Source organism: Trachypithecus francoisi, unplaced genomic scaffold (genome assembly GCF_009764315.1).
Source record: "Trachypithecus francoisi isolate TF-2019V2 unplaced genomic scaffold, Tfra_2.0 Lachesis_group5, whole genome shotgun sequence".
NCBI lineage: Eukaryota > Metazoa > Chordata > Mammalia > Primates > Cercopithecidae > Trachypithecus > Trachypithecus francoisi.
In genome coordinates, this window is record NW_022681470.1 from 4,049,876 (window position 1) to 4,066,825 (window position 16,950).

Genomic DNA, 16,950 nt, shown 5'->3' on the forward strand with positions numbered 1-16,950 from the left:
GAGTAGCTGGGACTACAGGCACGTGCCACCACCATGCCTGGATACTTTTTTGTATTTGTAGTAGAGATGGGGTTTCACCATGTTAGCCAGGATGGTTTCCAACTCCTGACTTTGTGATCCGCCAGCCTTGGCCTCCCAAAGTGCTGGGATTACAGATGTGAGCCACCGCGCCCTGCCCTGTTCAGGTTTAAAAGTAGCAATCTGTCCTCAAGTGTTCTTAACCACTAAATGTGATTTTACAGAATCCTGTCTTTGCTACCATCTCTTTTCTCCTTTCTGCGTTTTTACCTGTGACCTAGTCTGTGATTTTTATATTGGTGCTGCTCTCTCTTCTCATCTCCTTTAATAAGTTTGCCCTGCTCCCTTTTTCCTTCTAGCCTATCCGATCTTGCTCTTTTTCCACTTTACTGAATTTCTTGCTCCTATTTTCTTTATTATATCTCCTACACTAATTTTAGAATACATGTTTGTGTGTCAAAACAGCCATAGAGGGGGACGCTTAATATTCCAGGTTTACCTTTTCGCACATTACTGAGGAGGTTCTCCTCTTTAATCTTTAGGGAATATATTTTAAAAATAAATCTTAAGGTAAAAACAAATTTTTGATTGTTAAAGATTAGTTTTGAAATGTTTGCAGCTTGGCAGTTTGTCTTTAGTATTGTCTTTAAAGAAAAACATCAATTTGGATTCATTTGTTCATTCAAGCATTTTTTTTTTTTGGAGACACAGTCTTGCACTATCATCTATGCTGGAGTGCAGTGGTGTGAACACAGTAGTGAGCCTCTGCATCCTGGGCTCAAGAGTCCTCCTGCTTCAGCCTCCCAAGTAGCTGGGGCCGTAGGCACATGCCACCATGCCTGGACAGGTTTTTAAAAATTTTTTTTTTTTTGGTAGAGATGAGGTCTTTCTGTGTCACCCAGACTGGTCTCAAACTCCAGGCCTCAAGCAATCCTCCTGCCTTGGTCCCCCAAGTGGCAGGATTATAGGTCACTGCTCTCAGCCAAAAATAATTTTTAAAACCACTTATTGGATAACAGGCCCTGTGCTATGAAAACTCACAGCCTCTCCTCTAGATCTTCCACAGTTAAATGGGGAGACAGATATATCTCCTTACAATTCACTATAGTAAGTACAGTAATTAACAGTAGTACTTTAGAAGAATTAGTGAAAAAACTTATTTTCTGTACTTCTTTTTTTTTTTTAGATGGAGTCTTGCTCTGTCGCCAGGCTGGAGTGCAGTGGCACGATCTCGGCTCACTGCAGTCTCTGCCTCCCGGCTTCAAGCGATTCTCCTGCCTCAGTCTCCTGAGTAGCTGGGATTACAGGCGCCCGCCACCACACCCAGCTAATTTTTATATTTTTAGTAGAGACAGGGTTTCACCATGTTGCCAGGATGGTCTCGATCTCCTTACCTCAGGTGATCCCCCCGCCTTGGCCTCCTGAAGTGCTGGGATTACAGGCATGAGCCACCACACCTGGCCCATATTTTTTACAATTATCTTTTGGGAAAGGGTGCCATTGCTAAAATTAACTCCTTTCTGTCAAATTTCTCCCTGCTAGGTACCTAACTTCCCCTAGCAAATTTCTCCCTGCCAGGTACCTAACCTCCCCAGCATGATGTTTTTCTACCATTTGCCTTTTGGATTCCTAGAAATAATTTATGTGGATGTGACTGGTTTGAATTTGGAGCTTTTAGAGCAAGACATTTGGAAAGATAGCATGTGAGTGAATTTATGTATGGAATGAATGACATGTGAGAAAACTCTTATTAGACATGATGTTTCCTATACGGAAGAAAAGATACAAACGCGATTGCATCAGTAAAAAATGATTTTAGACATTGTATTTCCTTTTTTTTGAGACAGCATCTCGCTCCACCACCTACACTGGAATGTAGTGGCACAATCTTGGCTCACTGCAACCTCTGCCTCCCGGATTCAAGTGATTCTTGTACCACAGCTACCCGAGTAGCTGGGATTAGATGCACCCACCACCACGCCCAGCTAATTTTGTATTTTTAGTAGAGATGGGTTTTACCATGTTACCCAGGCTGGTCTCAAACCCCTGGTCTCAAGTGATCCACCTGCCTTGGCCTCCCACAGTGTTGGGATTACAGGCATTAGCTACCACACCCGGCCTAGACATATTTCTAAAGAAATTAAGATTTTAGGCTGAGGTGGGCAAATCACGAGGTCAGAAGAACGAGACTGTCCTGGCTAACATGGTGAAACCCAGTCTGTACTAAAAATACAAAAACAAAATTAGCCAAGTGTGGTGGCGGATGCCTGTAGTCCCAGCTACTCAGGAGGCTGAGGCAGGAGAATGGTAGCGAATCCGGGAGGCGGAGCTTGCAGTGAGCCGAGATCGCGCCACTGCACTCCAGCCTGGGTAACAGAGCGAGACTCCGTCTCAAAAAAAGAAAAAAAGAATTAAGATTTTAAAACTGCTGTACAGAATATTCAATTAAAATATATCTTTTTCCCCTTTCTCTCCAGGACTAGAAGGCTGGGAAAAAAGGCTTATTATATCTGACAGAGCTCATATTGGTAAGGTGGATATATTGCATTTATTTGTAACTATCTTTTTATCAGAAATTTATCAAATGAAAGTATTTAGTAACTAATTTTGTCTTTTATTTTTATTTAGCGTAAGTAGGATGGATTGTAGTAATTGAGTTCTGAATACAAAAAAAAACTTATTAACTTTTTTCTTTTTTAACAAAGTCTAGGCTGAAATTTACCTATTTGAGAAAAAGTTTAGCTAAGCAAATTTGTAATACAAGTGGTATTTCATAAGACATCTCTAATTCTATTTAAAAATAAGCCACATCAAAATGCAAAGAACATTTATTTGTACATGTAATATTCTTGTAAGAGTAAGTGTACCATTTTGCAGATAGAGTGAGTCTTTGTGCCTAAAATGTAATAATTATTGCTTTTTAAGTAATTCAGATTTTGTTCAGACTAACCTAAATTTCAACCACTACCAATAAATTTGGAATTTTCTTTTCTGTTATTTTTCTCTTTCAGAACCAATAGAATTGTTAATTAGCAGTGACATGATTAAGAGACAATAACCAGAAAAGAAATAAGTAAAAACCATGTAGGAAACTTCTCTATGATTGATCTGCACTCTTAAATTGTATTTAAATATGTATGTGTCCTGTGGCAGTAGCTGCTCTAGTTTTAACACTGGCCTCTATTTAAAAGGCAGCCTCATCAAGATACTTAACAGTATTTATCAGCCAAGCACAGAAACCAAATAACGGTCCCTCCAGATAATAGCCACAGACTTGAATCCTATGTATAATCCTAGTAACCCAAATAAAATAACTTATTTGAAGTAAACTCTATTGGATTAACGTACAGTTTTTATATGAAACTGGCCTCTGTTACATTGTGTGCCACAAGCTTCTTAATCTGTAAAGTCTGAAAAGAACAATTTTTTGTTTTTACTGAAAAAAACAGTTTTATGTCAATATTTGTTGTCCTGTGTGTTGTCTATAAGTAGGCTGGTTATCCTTGAATGCAAAGACTGATAGCTGTTTGTTAGTGTAACTGGATGAAATGTGGAATACTTCTGTATTTAACATAAAACTAAGCTTGTGAGTAGTTTATAGTTCACCTGATTATACTTAAACTATGACAATATTATCAGTAATACTTTTATTTAAAAGGCATCTTTTATATTTCCAGAATAATTAATAACATAGATGCATAACCAAGACAAAAACCAAAGGAAACAGAAGCTTTGCAGTGCCAAATGATAACATGCAGTTTGGATCAGGACCCAAGGGTTTTGTTTTGGTTTTCAGAAGAAGGAGGTTGTCATTTTTGTTGCCCATTTTAAGCTTCTGATTTCAAAAATATTTATATTTTGTTTGTTAGCTTATCTTAGAACTTGAATTTTAAACTTATATATCACTGTTGTGCTATCATATAGGAAGCAATACAGTGTTACTAATACTTTTTTTTTTTTTAGATGGAGTCTCGCTTTGTCACCCAGGCTGGAGTGCAGTGGGGTGATCTCAGCTCACTGCAACCTCTGCCTCCTGGGTTCGAGCGATTCTTCTGCCTCAGCCTCCTGAGTAGCTGGGGTTACAGGTGTGCCACCATGCCCAGCTAATTTTTGTGTTTTTCGTGGAGATAGGGTTTCACATGTTGGTCAGGCTGGTCTTGAACTACTGACCTCAGGTGATCTGCCCACCTTGGCCTCCCAGAGTGCTGGGATTACAGGCATGAGCCACTACCTCCGGCCCTACCAATATTCTTTCTTATTGGCAGTCTCCTAGGTGTATAAGGAAAAATATGTTTTTGTGAAATACTTTTGTAGCATTTTTGTTTGCTTATACTTACTACTCATTAGCTTTATTTATTCTGTTACCAATAGTCAACTTTATCTTTTTTTACCTTCGTGATTTTATGTGTAGCTTTTTGGTATCCATTGTTCCTATTGTGGATAAAGCAAAGCACTGCATTAGATGATAAAAACCACTACTTATCTTCAGAACTTTCTAATGGCTTTTTGTTATGTTATCTGCTCTATGAAATTCACTATCTTAATCAGCATACCACAATTTAGGATTGCAAAACAGAATAATCCCTAATACCTGCCCTTTGAGTAACGTATAGCATCAGTGTATGTAATCAGGTAGTTGGGCTTTGTGCAGATATAAATGTATGCTGATGATATCAGCCTGTTGGAAAGAACATCATGTTAAGAGATATATCCCTGTTCCTGTCTGGATTCTCCATCTTCCTTCTTCATTGCAATTGCTTTGGGTCTGTCACTTATCAGTTCCATCCTTGGTATACAGCATAGAGGTTAAGCAAGTTACTTAATTATTTTAGACCACCAAAACAAAACAACAAAGTAGTATGGGAAGGAGTAAAAAGGCCTAGAGTAAAAGGAAAGTAATGTGGTTTAAGCCATAATAAATGTAAATGAATATTATTATTTTATTTACAATTATATTTCTTTAATAATGATTTTTTTCCCATAAATGTATGTCCTTAAAGGAAAGTATTTCTGACAGAAGACTGAGCCTGTAGAAGATAAGCTCAGACTAAAATTTAGGTGTTAGTAGTAATATGTGTAATAATGGATGTGTTGTGCTTTAAAATGTGTGTTACTACAAGCCTATAAGGTTCATTTCCTAGGGTTCTTAAAAAGTCTTACAAGAAACATGTTTTTTATTTTATTATTTTATTTTATTATTTTTTGAGACAGGGTCTCATTCTGTCACCCATGCGGGAGTGCAGTGGCGTGATCTTGGCTCACTACAACCTCTGCCTCCTGGGTTCAAGCGATTCTCGTACCTCAGCCTCCTGAGTAGCTGGGATTACAGGCATGTCCAACCATGCCCAGCTTATTTTTTTGTGTTTTTAGTAGAGACAGGGTTTCGCCATGTTGGCCAGGCTGGTCTTGAACTCCTGACCTCAAATGATCCACCCGCCTTGGCCTCCCAAAGTGTTGGGATTACAGGCGTAAGGCACTGCCCGGTCAGAAACATGTATTTTAATATAAGCAATTCTATAATAGTGAAAAGGAGTAAATAGTATCATTAAAAAATAAAAAAACTAATTGGAAAATCGTTGCTGTGAAACTGCTTCGATCTTTGCTTTAGAGACTCCCCCTGTCACCATGGCACTGAATGGACAGTTCTGTAAGCTCCATTGTAATTTAAGGCGTTAGAATTCTCATTTCAGAACTGAGTACAGGATCTGGCATATAGATGCTTCAAAATGTTCATTTATTTCCAAGCGTTTTAAAAATTTTCCATAGTATGAGATTCTGGATGAAAGTGTGGTGGGTGATACGGAGCGTAGGACAATGGAAAAAACTATAGGCTTTGAAACTAAGGGATCTGGATCCAAATCTTGATTATGGATCCTCTGGCAAGTGATTTCCTTTCCAGTCACTAGTTCCCCAATCAGTGAAAACACCTTACACAGGTTGTGTCCACAAAGGAAAGAATTTTATATGTTTTATTCATATATGTGTACACCCAACAGCTAACTTAAGTGCTGTACTTGGTCAAGATATACCGTTTTTATCCTGACAAATACTGCTCTGTAGTTTTCTTTAGTTTTGTTGTCTGTTCTTCAATTTTAGTGCCTTCTGTTTTTCTGAAAGAGTTATGTGTGAGGTTGGTAATATTTCTTGTTTAAATGTTCTTTGTGAGGATGTTTTTATGAATTCCATGAAGGTTATGAATTTTATTTCTTTAATAGATATTGAGATATTCAGATTTTTCTGTTTCTTGTGTCAGTTTTAGTAATTTATGTTTTCTAAAGAAATGTATTCGTCTAACTTCTCAAATTATTGGTAACTTTTGTAGTCTTCAGTGATGTCCCTCTTTTATTCATGGTATCCATTTTATTGATTTTGTGGGTTGTTTTTTTTTTTCCAGAAAACCATTTTCTCTGTTTTCTGTTTCACTGGGTTCAGCTCTTCCTATTCTTTCTACTTTCTTTGGTTTAAATTTGCTCGTTTTTGTAGTTCCTTTAGAAGCTTGGATCATGAACTCTAGACCGACCTCACTCCCTTCCTCCCTCCCTCCCTTCCTTTCTTCCTTCCTGACCTTTCTTTTCTAATGTAAGCATTTAAAATTACATGTGTTCCTCTAACACATGTAATTATGTTAGCTATATTCCACAAATATTATTTGTACATTCATTTCCATTCAGTGCAAAATAACATAATTTATATTTTAACCTTTATGTTGAGTATGATGTTCGTGTTTCCAAATATTGGAAGATTTTCATGATTTCTCTCTATTCACAATTTAATTTTATTGTGAACAGAGAATATACTCTGTATGATCCTAATCTTAGTTGGTTGGGACTTCTTTTACGGCTCAGGATGTGGTCTGTTTGGTTAATGGTCTTCATGCACTTAGAAAGAATATGTGCTCTGCTCTTGTTGACTAGAGTGTTCTTTAAATGCCAGTTAAATCAAATTGTTTGATAGTGTTGTTCAAATCCTGTATCCCAACTGATTTTCTATCTATATTCTATCAGTTAGTCGGAGGAGTGTTGAGCCTCTTGACAATAATTGTAGATTTGTCTATTTCTCTTTTGAAGTCAGTCAGTTTTTGCTTCATGCACATTGAAGCTCTGTTAGGTTCATGTATGTTTACAATTCTGATTTTGATGCATTGAACCTTTTCCTCATTATGAATTGGTATTAACAACCATAGCTTTTTATGATCAGCAGGTTTCCCTGGTGCTGTTAGTAGGAAAGTTTTGATGCTGTATATACTAATTAGTTACTTTTCAGAAGCTAAATTTGTATTGTGTGATTTAAAAGTATCTAATAAGCTATGAATGTTAATACCACAATATCCTCCTTATGGTAATATTCCTTATTCTGATATCTACTTTGATATTAATATAGCACTAGAGTTGCCTTAAGATTACTATTTGCATGGTGTATCACTTTCCATCCTCTAATAATCTTTAGTGTATCTGTCTCTTTGGATCTTTTAATGTATTTTTTATAGACAAAATGTAGTTGGGTCTTGCATTTTATTCATGTGACAATTTTATCCTTTAATTGGAATGTTTAGACTATTTACTTTTGCTATAGTTAATTATCACTATGGTTAGATTTATGTCTGCTCTTTGTTTTCTTTTTATTTGTTCTTTATTTTTTTTCTTTTCCTGCTTTCTTTTACACTGAACATTTTTAATATTATCCCCACTGTTAACTTACTAGCTATACCTCTTGTGTTTTATGAATTTGTGAATTTTGGTAGTTGCTCTAGGGGCCATAATATGCATCTTTTACGTTACTCGAGTTACCTTCAAGTATTTCACTTAGAAGGTTTAAACAGTTGATTTTTTTTAAGGCAACTTAAAAATTATTAAGTTGCTGGCCAATTCTTTACATTAGCACACTAATGCAAGGACCTATTGCATTAAACTTTTGCCCTGTTCACTGAATCTCATAACTCAGTTTGTACTATAAGAGATACTTATTGAGGGAAAATGGCCTAATAAGTGGTTGAGACCCTTAAAAAAATTAAATATGAAATCCAGATTTGTTAGGTGTCTGTTCTTTTATTTAGTATCTATGTATTAAATGCCTACGGTGTCAGGTATGGTGCTGAGCGCTAAGGATTCAGCAGTAGAGAAGACCAAAAGCATCCCTTAATGGAGCATATCGTGTACTAGTGAAACCAAATCATATCAATAGAAATATGTAATCCATGTAGCATGGCATATAGTGCTCAGTTCTGAGGAGAAATAGTAACTCAGAGAAAGGAGGTAGGCAATGGCAGGCAGTTTGAAGGAGGAGGTGGGGGCCTACCGTTGTATACAATGTGGCCGGGGAGCCTTCACTGAGAAGTGACAGTTGAGTCCAAGACCTCAAGGAGATGTGAGAAAGCAAGCAACGTGGCTGTTACATGTTCCGAGTCTCATACTAAATATGGGATAACATTAATCATGTTAATAAAACTTAACTATAATAGTAAATTAAAACTTTTAAAATGCTGTTAATCAACTTAACTAAAGGTGCACAGTTATGATGTTTTTTTGTTTGCAGTATCTAGGCTGTAGAAAGTGAAACAGATGTTCCAAGACTGTTCTTTCAACACAGTAATGGTGGAGGCATTCATGCTCCATGCCTTGATGAAGCCTTATGAACGCAATTATTCTGATGACACTAATTGCTTCCTGGGGCCTAGAAAAACCAAGGAAAGCATTAGCTCTATCCCACGGCGCTAAATTAATTTCTGAAAAATATGGTTCATCTGCTTTGCAGCAACCATTGATTTGTGGGTTGTCAGTTGCTTTTTAAATTTCTTTGAGCATAAAAAACAAAACATTTACTTTCAAATGTCTTTTTATTCAAAAGAAATGAGAATGGCATACTGTAAGATCTCAATCTTGTCATAGTTGATTTGCAAATTCAGGGTTTAATGAAACAGCCCTTCAGAACTATTCTGGCCTCTCAAGTAACTGAGAAAGACTATTGCTTGGGCAATAAAATGGGAACATGATGATAAACTGACCCTTACAGATCAAAATTATTGTTTACATAAAGAGTATTTTATTCTTTTTCATTGCTGTGTAGTATCCCTTTATATGACCATTTCACACTTTTAAAAATCCATTCATTCCACCATTGATGAAAATTTGAGTTGTTTCCAATATTGGGATATTACAAATACTGTTACCCTGAGTATTCTTATAGATATCTTTTGGTGTGCAGTATACTGATACGGCTTTAAAGGTGTTACTGTTACCTAACTGTGTGGCACTAAGACAGATACTGCTTACTAGATACTTTTAAATCACACAAATTTAGTTTCTGAAATATAACTAATTAGCATGTACAGCATCAAAACTTTCCTACTAACAGCACCAGGGAAACCTGTTGATCATAAAAAGCTATGGTTGTTAACCTTGCCAAGCACGGCAGGAGGATTACCTTGACAATTTTAATAGTGTCTCAAAAGGAGGAAAGTAGAGAAGAGTACATACATGGTTTTATGGGCAGGGTTAATCAGAGGATGGGTTTAGATTGGGTTATCAGACTTTTCTAGCTTCACCATCTATAACTTCAGTATCAGTCTTCTAATGCTTCTAAATAGTTCTTTTACAGATGCTGCCACTAATCCCAAAAACCTCTTATCAGTCTTTCTGTTAAACATCTACACATTTCAACTTAATTATTTGGAAACAGTGACATCATTAGCAAAAAGAAGCTATGGTTAAATATACTAAAAATCAGTAAATTGTACATCTTAAATGGGTGAATTTTGTGGTATATAAATTATATTCCCATGAAACTGTTTAAAAACAGAACAATAAACAAGAAGCCTTGGTTAGAAGTTCAGAGACCAAAATTCCAGTTCTGCCTCTTCTATAAACCAGCTATGTATTCAGTCAGTAAATATTTGAGGACTTGTTTGCACTGGAAATCAACTAGTAGGCTAAACTGACATGATCCTAATACTCTCAGAGCATTGGCAGGGGAGAGAGAGAGTACAAGTTATGTGTAAGTGTAGAAAGAGGCAATATTTCATGCAGAAGTATATGCCTTGTAGCTGAGGGCTGCAAAGAATGCCAGTGTGACCAGAGGGCAGTGAGGGTGGCAGAGCATGAGTATAAGATGAAAGTGTAGACTGTGCAAGGAGGCCAGATAATAAAAATAATTTTGTCTGTTTTTTTAGAGCAGTGGGAAACTGTTGAGTTTTAAGGGCAGGGGAGATGTGAATGCCATATTTGTGTCTTGGAAAGATGCTTTGGCTGCATGACAGCATTTGGATTAGAGATGTCTAAGAATGGAAAGAGGTACACACACTAGGAGACTGCAGTTTTGGTGAGAGATGATGGAAGCTCGAGACTAGTGAGGAAAAGGGAGGTGTCAACATGAGCCTTAGATTCTAGGAGTCCAGAACCTGAAGAAAAAAAAGAGTATTTTTGTAAATTGACCTTTGTAAAATTTTAAGGCAGGATGTTTCAAAATTATCCTCGTAATGACTTAGTTTTTTTAAATAGTATAGACTGTAATAAATAAGAGGGAAAGATCAGACAGGTTTTCATATTAATGTACTAGTTGGTGTTATCTTCTACCATTATCACTTGTAAAAATGTGTTTAATTTGTTATACTGAAATGAGGCTGAAGGGATTTATAACTTCAGTAATTTGAAATGCAGTGTATTTTGCTTTTGTGTATTATCTTTGTTTCAACAACTGTGGTTTTATTTCCCCTCAGTATTTGATTTTCATCAAGCAGCTGATGGTATCCAGGAACAACAGAGACAAGAGCAAGCAGGAAAAAAGTATGTGTGTGTGTGTTTTTTGTTTGTTTGTTTTTTGTTTGTTTTTTGTTTTTGGTACAGTTTAAGCATTTACAGACCGTTATATTTTAATTCTAGACCAGAAGTTTAAGAAAAGTAAGTATTAGAATATCCTGTTTTAGAGAAAATCAGTAGGATTATGAACATATACTTAACAAGAAATAATATAAACAGAAAATAGTCATATGTAACTTTATTCACTGTAATGATCTGACCATAAGACCTACATCTTTCTTGTCTAACTTAAAGCTTGTTTGGATTTGTTTTTAAGTTTGGGTACAACAAAAAAGGGCATTGGCCCAGTTTATTCGTCCAAAGCTGCTCGGAGTGGACTCAGGATGTGCGACCTTGTTTCTGACTTTGATGGCTTCTCTGAGAGGTAACTAACTTGTGTTTCAAAATGGAAGGAATGAATGCATTTTTAGATTTTTTTTTTAAACCTAGGGTGTAAAATGATACAGTCAGTGTTCTAGTTAAAATAGTGGTGGTTGGCCTTTTTAAGGTTTGAAATGTTAAAGTTATCTTTATTACATTATACTTAATCTTTAGTTACAGATTAACTTCATGAAAAATAACATGACGGTGATTTAATAGAATGTCCTATGAAGACAAAGGCAGCGTTATATTTAAAAATTGAAATATGGAATGGTTTCCTGAGAAATAGAATGATTCCAGGGGCTGTGGCAGTCCTTGGGTGGTTACATTCTAAGGTCTTGATCCTTGCATTTTCAGGCCTGGAGACTCCTTATGTCCTCCCACCCAGAAATCATTAGCTCTCAGATACTGGTGAATTATTGTATACCAACCTCAACTTGAAAAACAGAGATGCTACATTAACACATGCTTTCTGTAGCCACATCTCCATGGGAAGCCTAGTAGTCATCAAAAAGCTACTCAGTGACTCAGTGAGAGGGAGTTGGTTGTGTATAATAACAAGTGGTATCAAAGCTATAATGAATGACATTGTATCCCCTTTCAATCGACCACGTAACATTTGTCTGCACTGGCAGTGCACCTTTACTGAAGAATGTTAGATTGCTAATGTCTGCCTCTCTCTCTTTTACAAGTATCATGTAAACTGCCCCCTTTTGTTATGGTACAGTATAACACAGTTAATTCAGATTTAAGTCTTTTGTGTTTACAGATTTTAGTCATTCCATTTCTCTTCCCTCCCTACACACATATCACCTTAATTATATTGTTGCTATGCCTAAACTTGAGTAAAAAATAATTTGAATGTCATATGTATTCATATGGCTGATCTCCTTTATTAAATTTTATTTCTCAGAAGGTAATGTCAGTTTCAGGATTAATTTGCTGTTAAGATCGTTCACCATCTGCAGAAATCATTTGAATCAAATGATATTATTTTAAATATTTTTGTACAGAGTGGTAATGTCTTGATTTATCTGTGTTTCTCAGGTTTAAAGTTCTAGCTAACCAATACAAATCTATATACCCTACTTTGGAAATAGACATTGAAGGTGAATTACAGAAACTCAAGGTAATGCTTTCTGACCTCTTTAATGTTCCTTTTAATACTTGTTTGCCAAATTGGCATCTAGATCTTTTCATTCCTGCAGGCTTTGGGTAAGAATTGGCAAAGGAAATTGTTTGTCTTGGACGTGGTATGTTTGAGTGACTTTGCATGATATGGCTTAGACAAAATACTGAGCAGGGAGCAGGAGGAGTACCTGAAGTAAAGGAGACAGAGTCCAGATCATACATCTCATGTGCAGTGACAGGGAGTTTAGATCTTATCCTGGAGATAATGAAAAGCTACTAGGAAATTTTGAACAGAAAGAAGACTAGATTTGCGTTATATAAAAATCACTTAAAACAGTTGGAGGATAGATCAGCAAAGGGCTGAGTGAGAACTTTTCAGGCTAACCAACCCGTTTAGGAAGGATAACCCCATAGGGCCAGTTTCTTTAGCACTGCACTCTTAAGAGACAAATAAGGTAATTGACCAAAGATTAGTCTTTTCTTGGCAACTATTAGGTGTCAGTGGTGCTTACATTGGTCAGTAGTTGAAGTTCCTGTCCTCTCCATTCTTTCACCTTCTACTATTTTTGATTAACTTCAAACTGTTTCCTGTGAATCTGATTATTATTTCTTCTTATCTATAAATAAGTATCAATATCAGTTCCAGAACCGAGTAGGAATCTACAAACCTCATATGCCGTTCTAGAATAAATGCAGACCTTAGGTCTGCCCAACCACTAAGTTCTAAACAAATATGACCTACAAGGAACATTTTAAATGTTAGGTATTTTCATTTCATTGCACTGATTGCTGTTACGAATAGACTGCCATTTTATTTTTATTCAGTTATACAATAAATATTTTGTTTTATTTTATTTTTTGAGACAGGGTCTCGCTTTGTCACCCAGGCTGGAATACAGTGGCATGAACACAGCTCACTGCAGCCGTGACCTCCTAGGCTCAAGGGATCCTCCCTCCTCAGCCTCCTGAGTAGCTGGGACTATGGGCACACCACCACACCCTGCTAGTTTTTTTTTTGGTAGAGATGGGTTTTCACCATGTTGCCCAGGCTGGTCTTGAATGCCTGAGCTAAAGCAATCTGCCTGCCTTGGCCTCCCAAAGTGCTGGGATTACAGGCATGAGCTACCATACCCAGTCTATTATGTAACAAATATTTTAACTTTTTGACTAGCAACTTGGAAATATTTACTTGCCAAAGTGTGAGTATGGCTTTTCAGTTCCATTTTATATGTGTTCCATGTGAATGTAAAGTAGATGAATAATAATAAATAGAATTGGGTAAGAAGATTCTTATAGATAATGTATGTTGAACCAGAAAACTTTAAGAAACAAGTGTAATGACTAGTGTGGTCATTTCAGGCATAAAAATAGAAGTAAAACAAGAATAAGTCAGAAACTGGAGGCTAGAGCCAAGGAGTGATCATATGTTTATCAATGGGTATTAACACACTCAGGTGGGTTCGTGAGTAGATTCTGTAATTTCCATAGTAGTCTACATATTTAAACATAGTTGAACCTAGGTTTCATGCAGTTATACTATAAGGCCTTAGGGGAAGCTCTTGGTTCTTTTACATTTTTAATTGAGTTCTGAAGTTAAGCAGTAGTACTAACAATTAAATGCTTTGAGAAATGTTTATAATGCCCATGTGTTACATAGTACTGGACATTACTAGTAATAGTGTAGAGATAGATGATGTTACAGTAATGGGATAAAATTTAAAAGAATAACAGCAATCAGTCCCTAATAGTTACATACTTGGCAGTGTAACTTGTGGCCCTCACCACATTTTGAGAATCACTGTGATGCAAGTTTCAAAATTCATGGTCGGCCAGACTCATGTAATTCAGCACTTTGGAGGCTGAGGTGGGTGGATCACTTGAGAACAGCCTGGGCAACCTGGGCAAATTCACCTCTATCAAAAAAAGAAAAAGAAAAAAAATGTAGGTGGTCACGGTGGTGGTGCAGCTACCCAGGAGGCTGTGGTGGGAGGATTGCTTGAGCATGGGAGGTCGAGGCTGCAAGTGAGCCATGTCCCCACCATGTACTTCAGCCTGGGTGACAGAGCAAGGCTCTGTCTCAAAAAATGAAATAAAATAAAAAAATCATGGTTTTGTGGATTATGTTATAAATGCAACTTTTCAAATACCTCACAAAATTTAAAAGCACAATGTAATATAGTCATTTATTTTTATTTTCCTGAAAGCTGGTTTATGAAGTATGACTGCTTTGCTGAGAGGGTTTTATTTGCAGTGAGGTTAATATAGAACCTTTGAATTTCGCTGTATCTCTAGTTTTTGTTGAGCTAATGCCTCTTTTCTGTTCCTGGAAAATCAGCATGAGAGATGAAAGCTAATCCAGATGTTACAATCGAGTGAGCACCATCACCAGTCCTTTTCTACTTTGCGTTTGTCAGTTTTCATGTCATGAAGTCAGGTAATTTGTTCTTGTTCCGGTTATGTTAGACATTTATTAATATACATGGAAACTGGTTTTTGTCTCTGTGTATAGGGTTATATGGAAAGGATTAAACCAATGGTGAGAGATGGAGTTTATTTTCTATATGAGGCCCTACATGGACCACCAAAGAAAATCTTGGTAGAAGGTGCAAATGCAGCACTATTAGATATTGATTTTGGTAAGTAAGATATGATTTATAGTTAAGGGAGCTTAACTGAACCCTAAGTAGTTAAGATATAAATAAGTAATATTAGCATTAAGGAGTTTTAAAACAATGTTTTTAGCTTGTATATGCAGGAATGATGAAAGTTTGTCATCTTGTGGCACTCTTTTTAAAGGAATATTACAGAACACACAATACATGTGTTAAGTTCCCTATTTTATTAGAAAAATAAAATCATCATTTGAGTTCAGTAGGTCTGAGGTTCTGTAAATTGTGGCTTTCATTGGTTTATGGTTCAGTTTCAATGCCTGGAACTGTAAGATAAGATAAATTCTGTGGAAGAATATGCATCTTTAATTCAACCTTTTAAAAATGTGTACATTATTATGAAGCAAGATTTATAAAAGCCTGTTTACATAAATTAACTCCCTGGGCATGAGACTCTGAATTCAGAGCATTTCCTTCATCTTCAAAAGGTTAATTAATGCTTAACTTCTTTCTTCAAACTACTGCCTCATTAGTTTGTTGACCGTTTCATTTAAATATGATTTCTCATGATTAGTCTGATTGTTCTCAGCTTTTACTGACATTTCGTGGGCTTTTGTCTCCAAGTAAACTATTGAAGAAAGTGTATTTCTGTATAGTAGATACGTGTTTTTTATACCGTAATATGCCTAGCCAGTCTGGAAAGAAAACAGAGTGTCTGCTTGGTAGAGTGAATAGTTAAATATGAAGGAGACCTTTGGGGGTGAGAAAGTATGCCACTCTTTACCTAGCTCTTACAATTTGAGGGTTATTCCCTCAGTAGAGATTAAAAGCTGGGGAAATGTTGAATACTACAAAATTCTTGTGTTGCCATCACTCCAGATTGCTACAACACTTTAAATATTCATATGAGGGAGTCATATTTGTTTTACACTAACAGGGAACTCTGAAAACATGTAGATGAGTTTCAGCATTAAATTTCTTCATAATCCATTAAGTGAGTAGCTACCGTAAAGAGCTGAGTCAGTAACTGTACATGCATTCAAGGAGCCGCTCTGTGTAAGCACTTCAGTTAAAGCTCTAACCTCGTCTTTATATCATTACAGCTAAAATGAATAAACAGTAAAACATTGGGACTTTGAGGGGACAGTTACAGTTAGATCTGTTAGATACCTATGATGTACTCAAATGCAGAATTGTAATGGTATTTCTGTTTTAAAATGTGTTGTTTATGTGTATACTATATTTTAATGTCTGCTTCTGTTTTTAGGGACTTACCCTTTTGTAACTTCTTCAAATTGTACTGTTGGAGGTGTTTGTACTGGTTTGGGTATGCCCCCTCAAAATGTTGGAGAAGTGTATGGAGTTGTGAAAGCTTATACAACTAGAGTTGGTATTGGTGCCTTTCCTACAGAGCAAGAAAATGTAAGCCTATTCTAAGTAAATAATCAAAATGCATTAAAAATTCATTCTTCTTTTTTTTCCTTAATGAATTATTGTCTCCGATACCTTTCACTCAATTTGCAAGATTGGTCAGAACAACATTTTCTTAAATACATAATTTTGGCTGGACATGGTGGCCCCTGTCTGTAATCCCAGCGCTTTGGGAAGCAGAGGCAGGCGGATCACTTGAGCCCAGGAGTTCAGGATCAGCCGGGGCAACATGGTGAAACCCTGTCACTCAAAAAAATACAAACATTAGCTGGGTGTGGTGGCGAGCACCTGTAGTCGCAGCTACTGGGGAGGCTGAGCAGGAGGATCGCTTGAGCCCAGGAGGCAGAGGTTGCAGTGAGCTGAGATGGCACCATGGCACTCCAGCCTGCACAACAGAGCAAGACTCTTTCTCAAAAAAATAAAGTCAACAAAAATAAACAAAAACTATGTAATTGTAATGATGCCAGACTATAAGAGATAATGAAATGATAGTTTTAAGCAGAAAGGGGCAAATCAAGGACTTGGGTAGATCATAGGAAAAACAAATTGTAGGAAGTGACCTTAGCTTAGATATTTGAGCATGTTTTTGA

At 36.5% G+C, this 16,950-nt stretch overlaps 1 protein-coding gene across 1 annotated transcript in view; it reads left to right on the forward strand.

The window, feature by feature from the left end:
• The window catches only part of ADSS2 (adenylosuccinate synthase 2), a 49,248-nt gene that overhangs the window by 16,448 nt on the left and 15,850 nt on the right, over nucleotides 1-16,950 (forward strand). Inside the window, exons 4-9 of the mRNA XM_033198658.1 lie at nucleotides 2,496-2,546; nucleotides 10,730-10,796; nucleotides 11,086-11,193; nucleotides 12,237-12,318; nucleotides 14,830-14,956; nucleotides 16,197-16,351. Of these exons, the coding sequence (XP_033054549.1) occupies nucleotides 2,496-2,546; nucleotides 10,730-10,796; nucleotides 11,086-11,193; nucleotides 12,237-12,318; nucleotides 14,830-14,956; nucleotides 16,197-16,351 (590 nt within the window). The remainder of the gene's footprint in view (nucleotides 1-2,495; nucleotides 2,547-10,729; nucleotides 10,797-11,085; nucleotides 11,194-12,236; nucleotides 12,319-14,829; nucleotides 14,957-16,196; nucleotides 16,352-16,950) is intronic.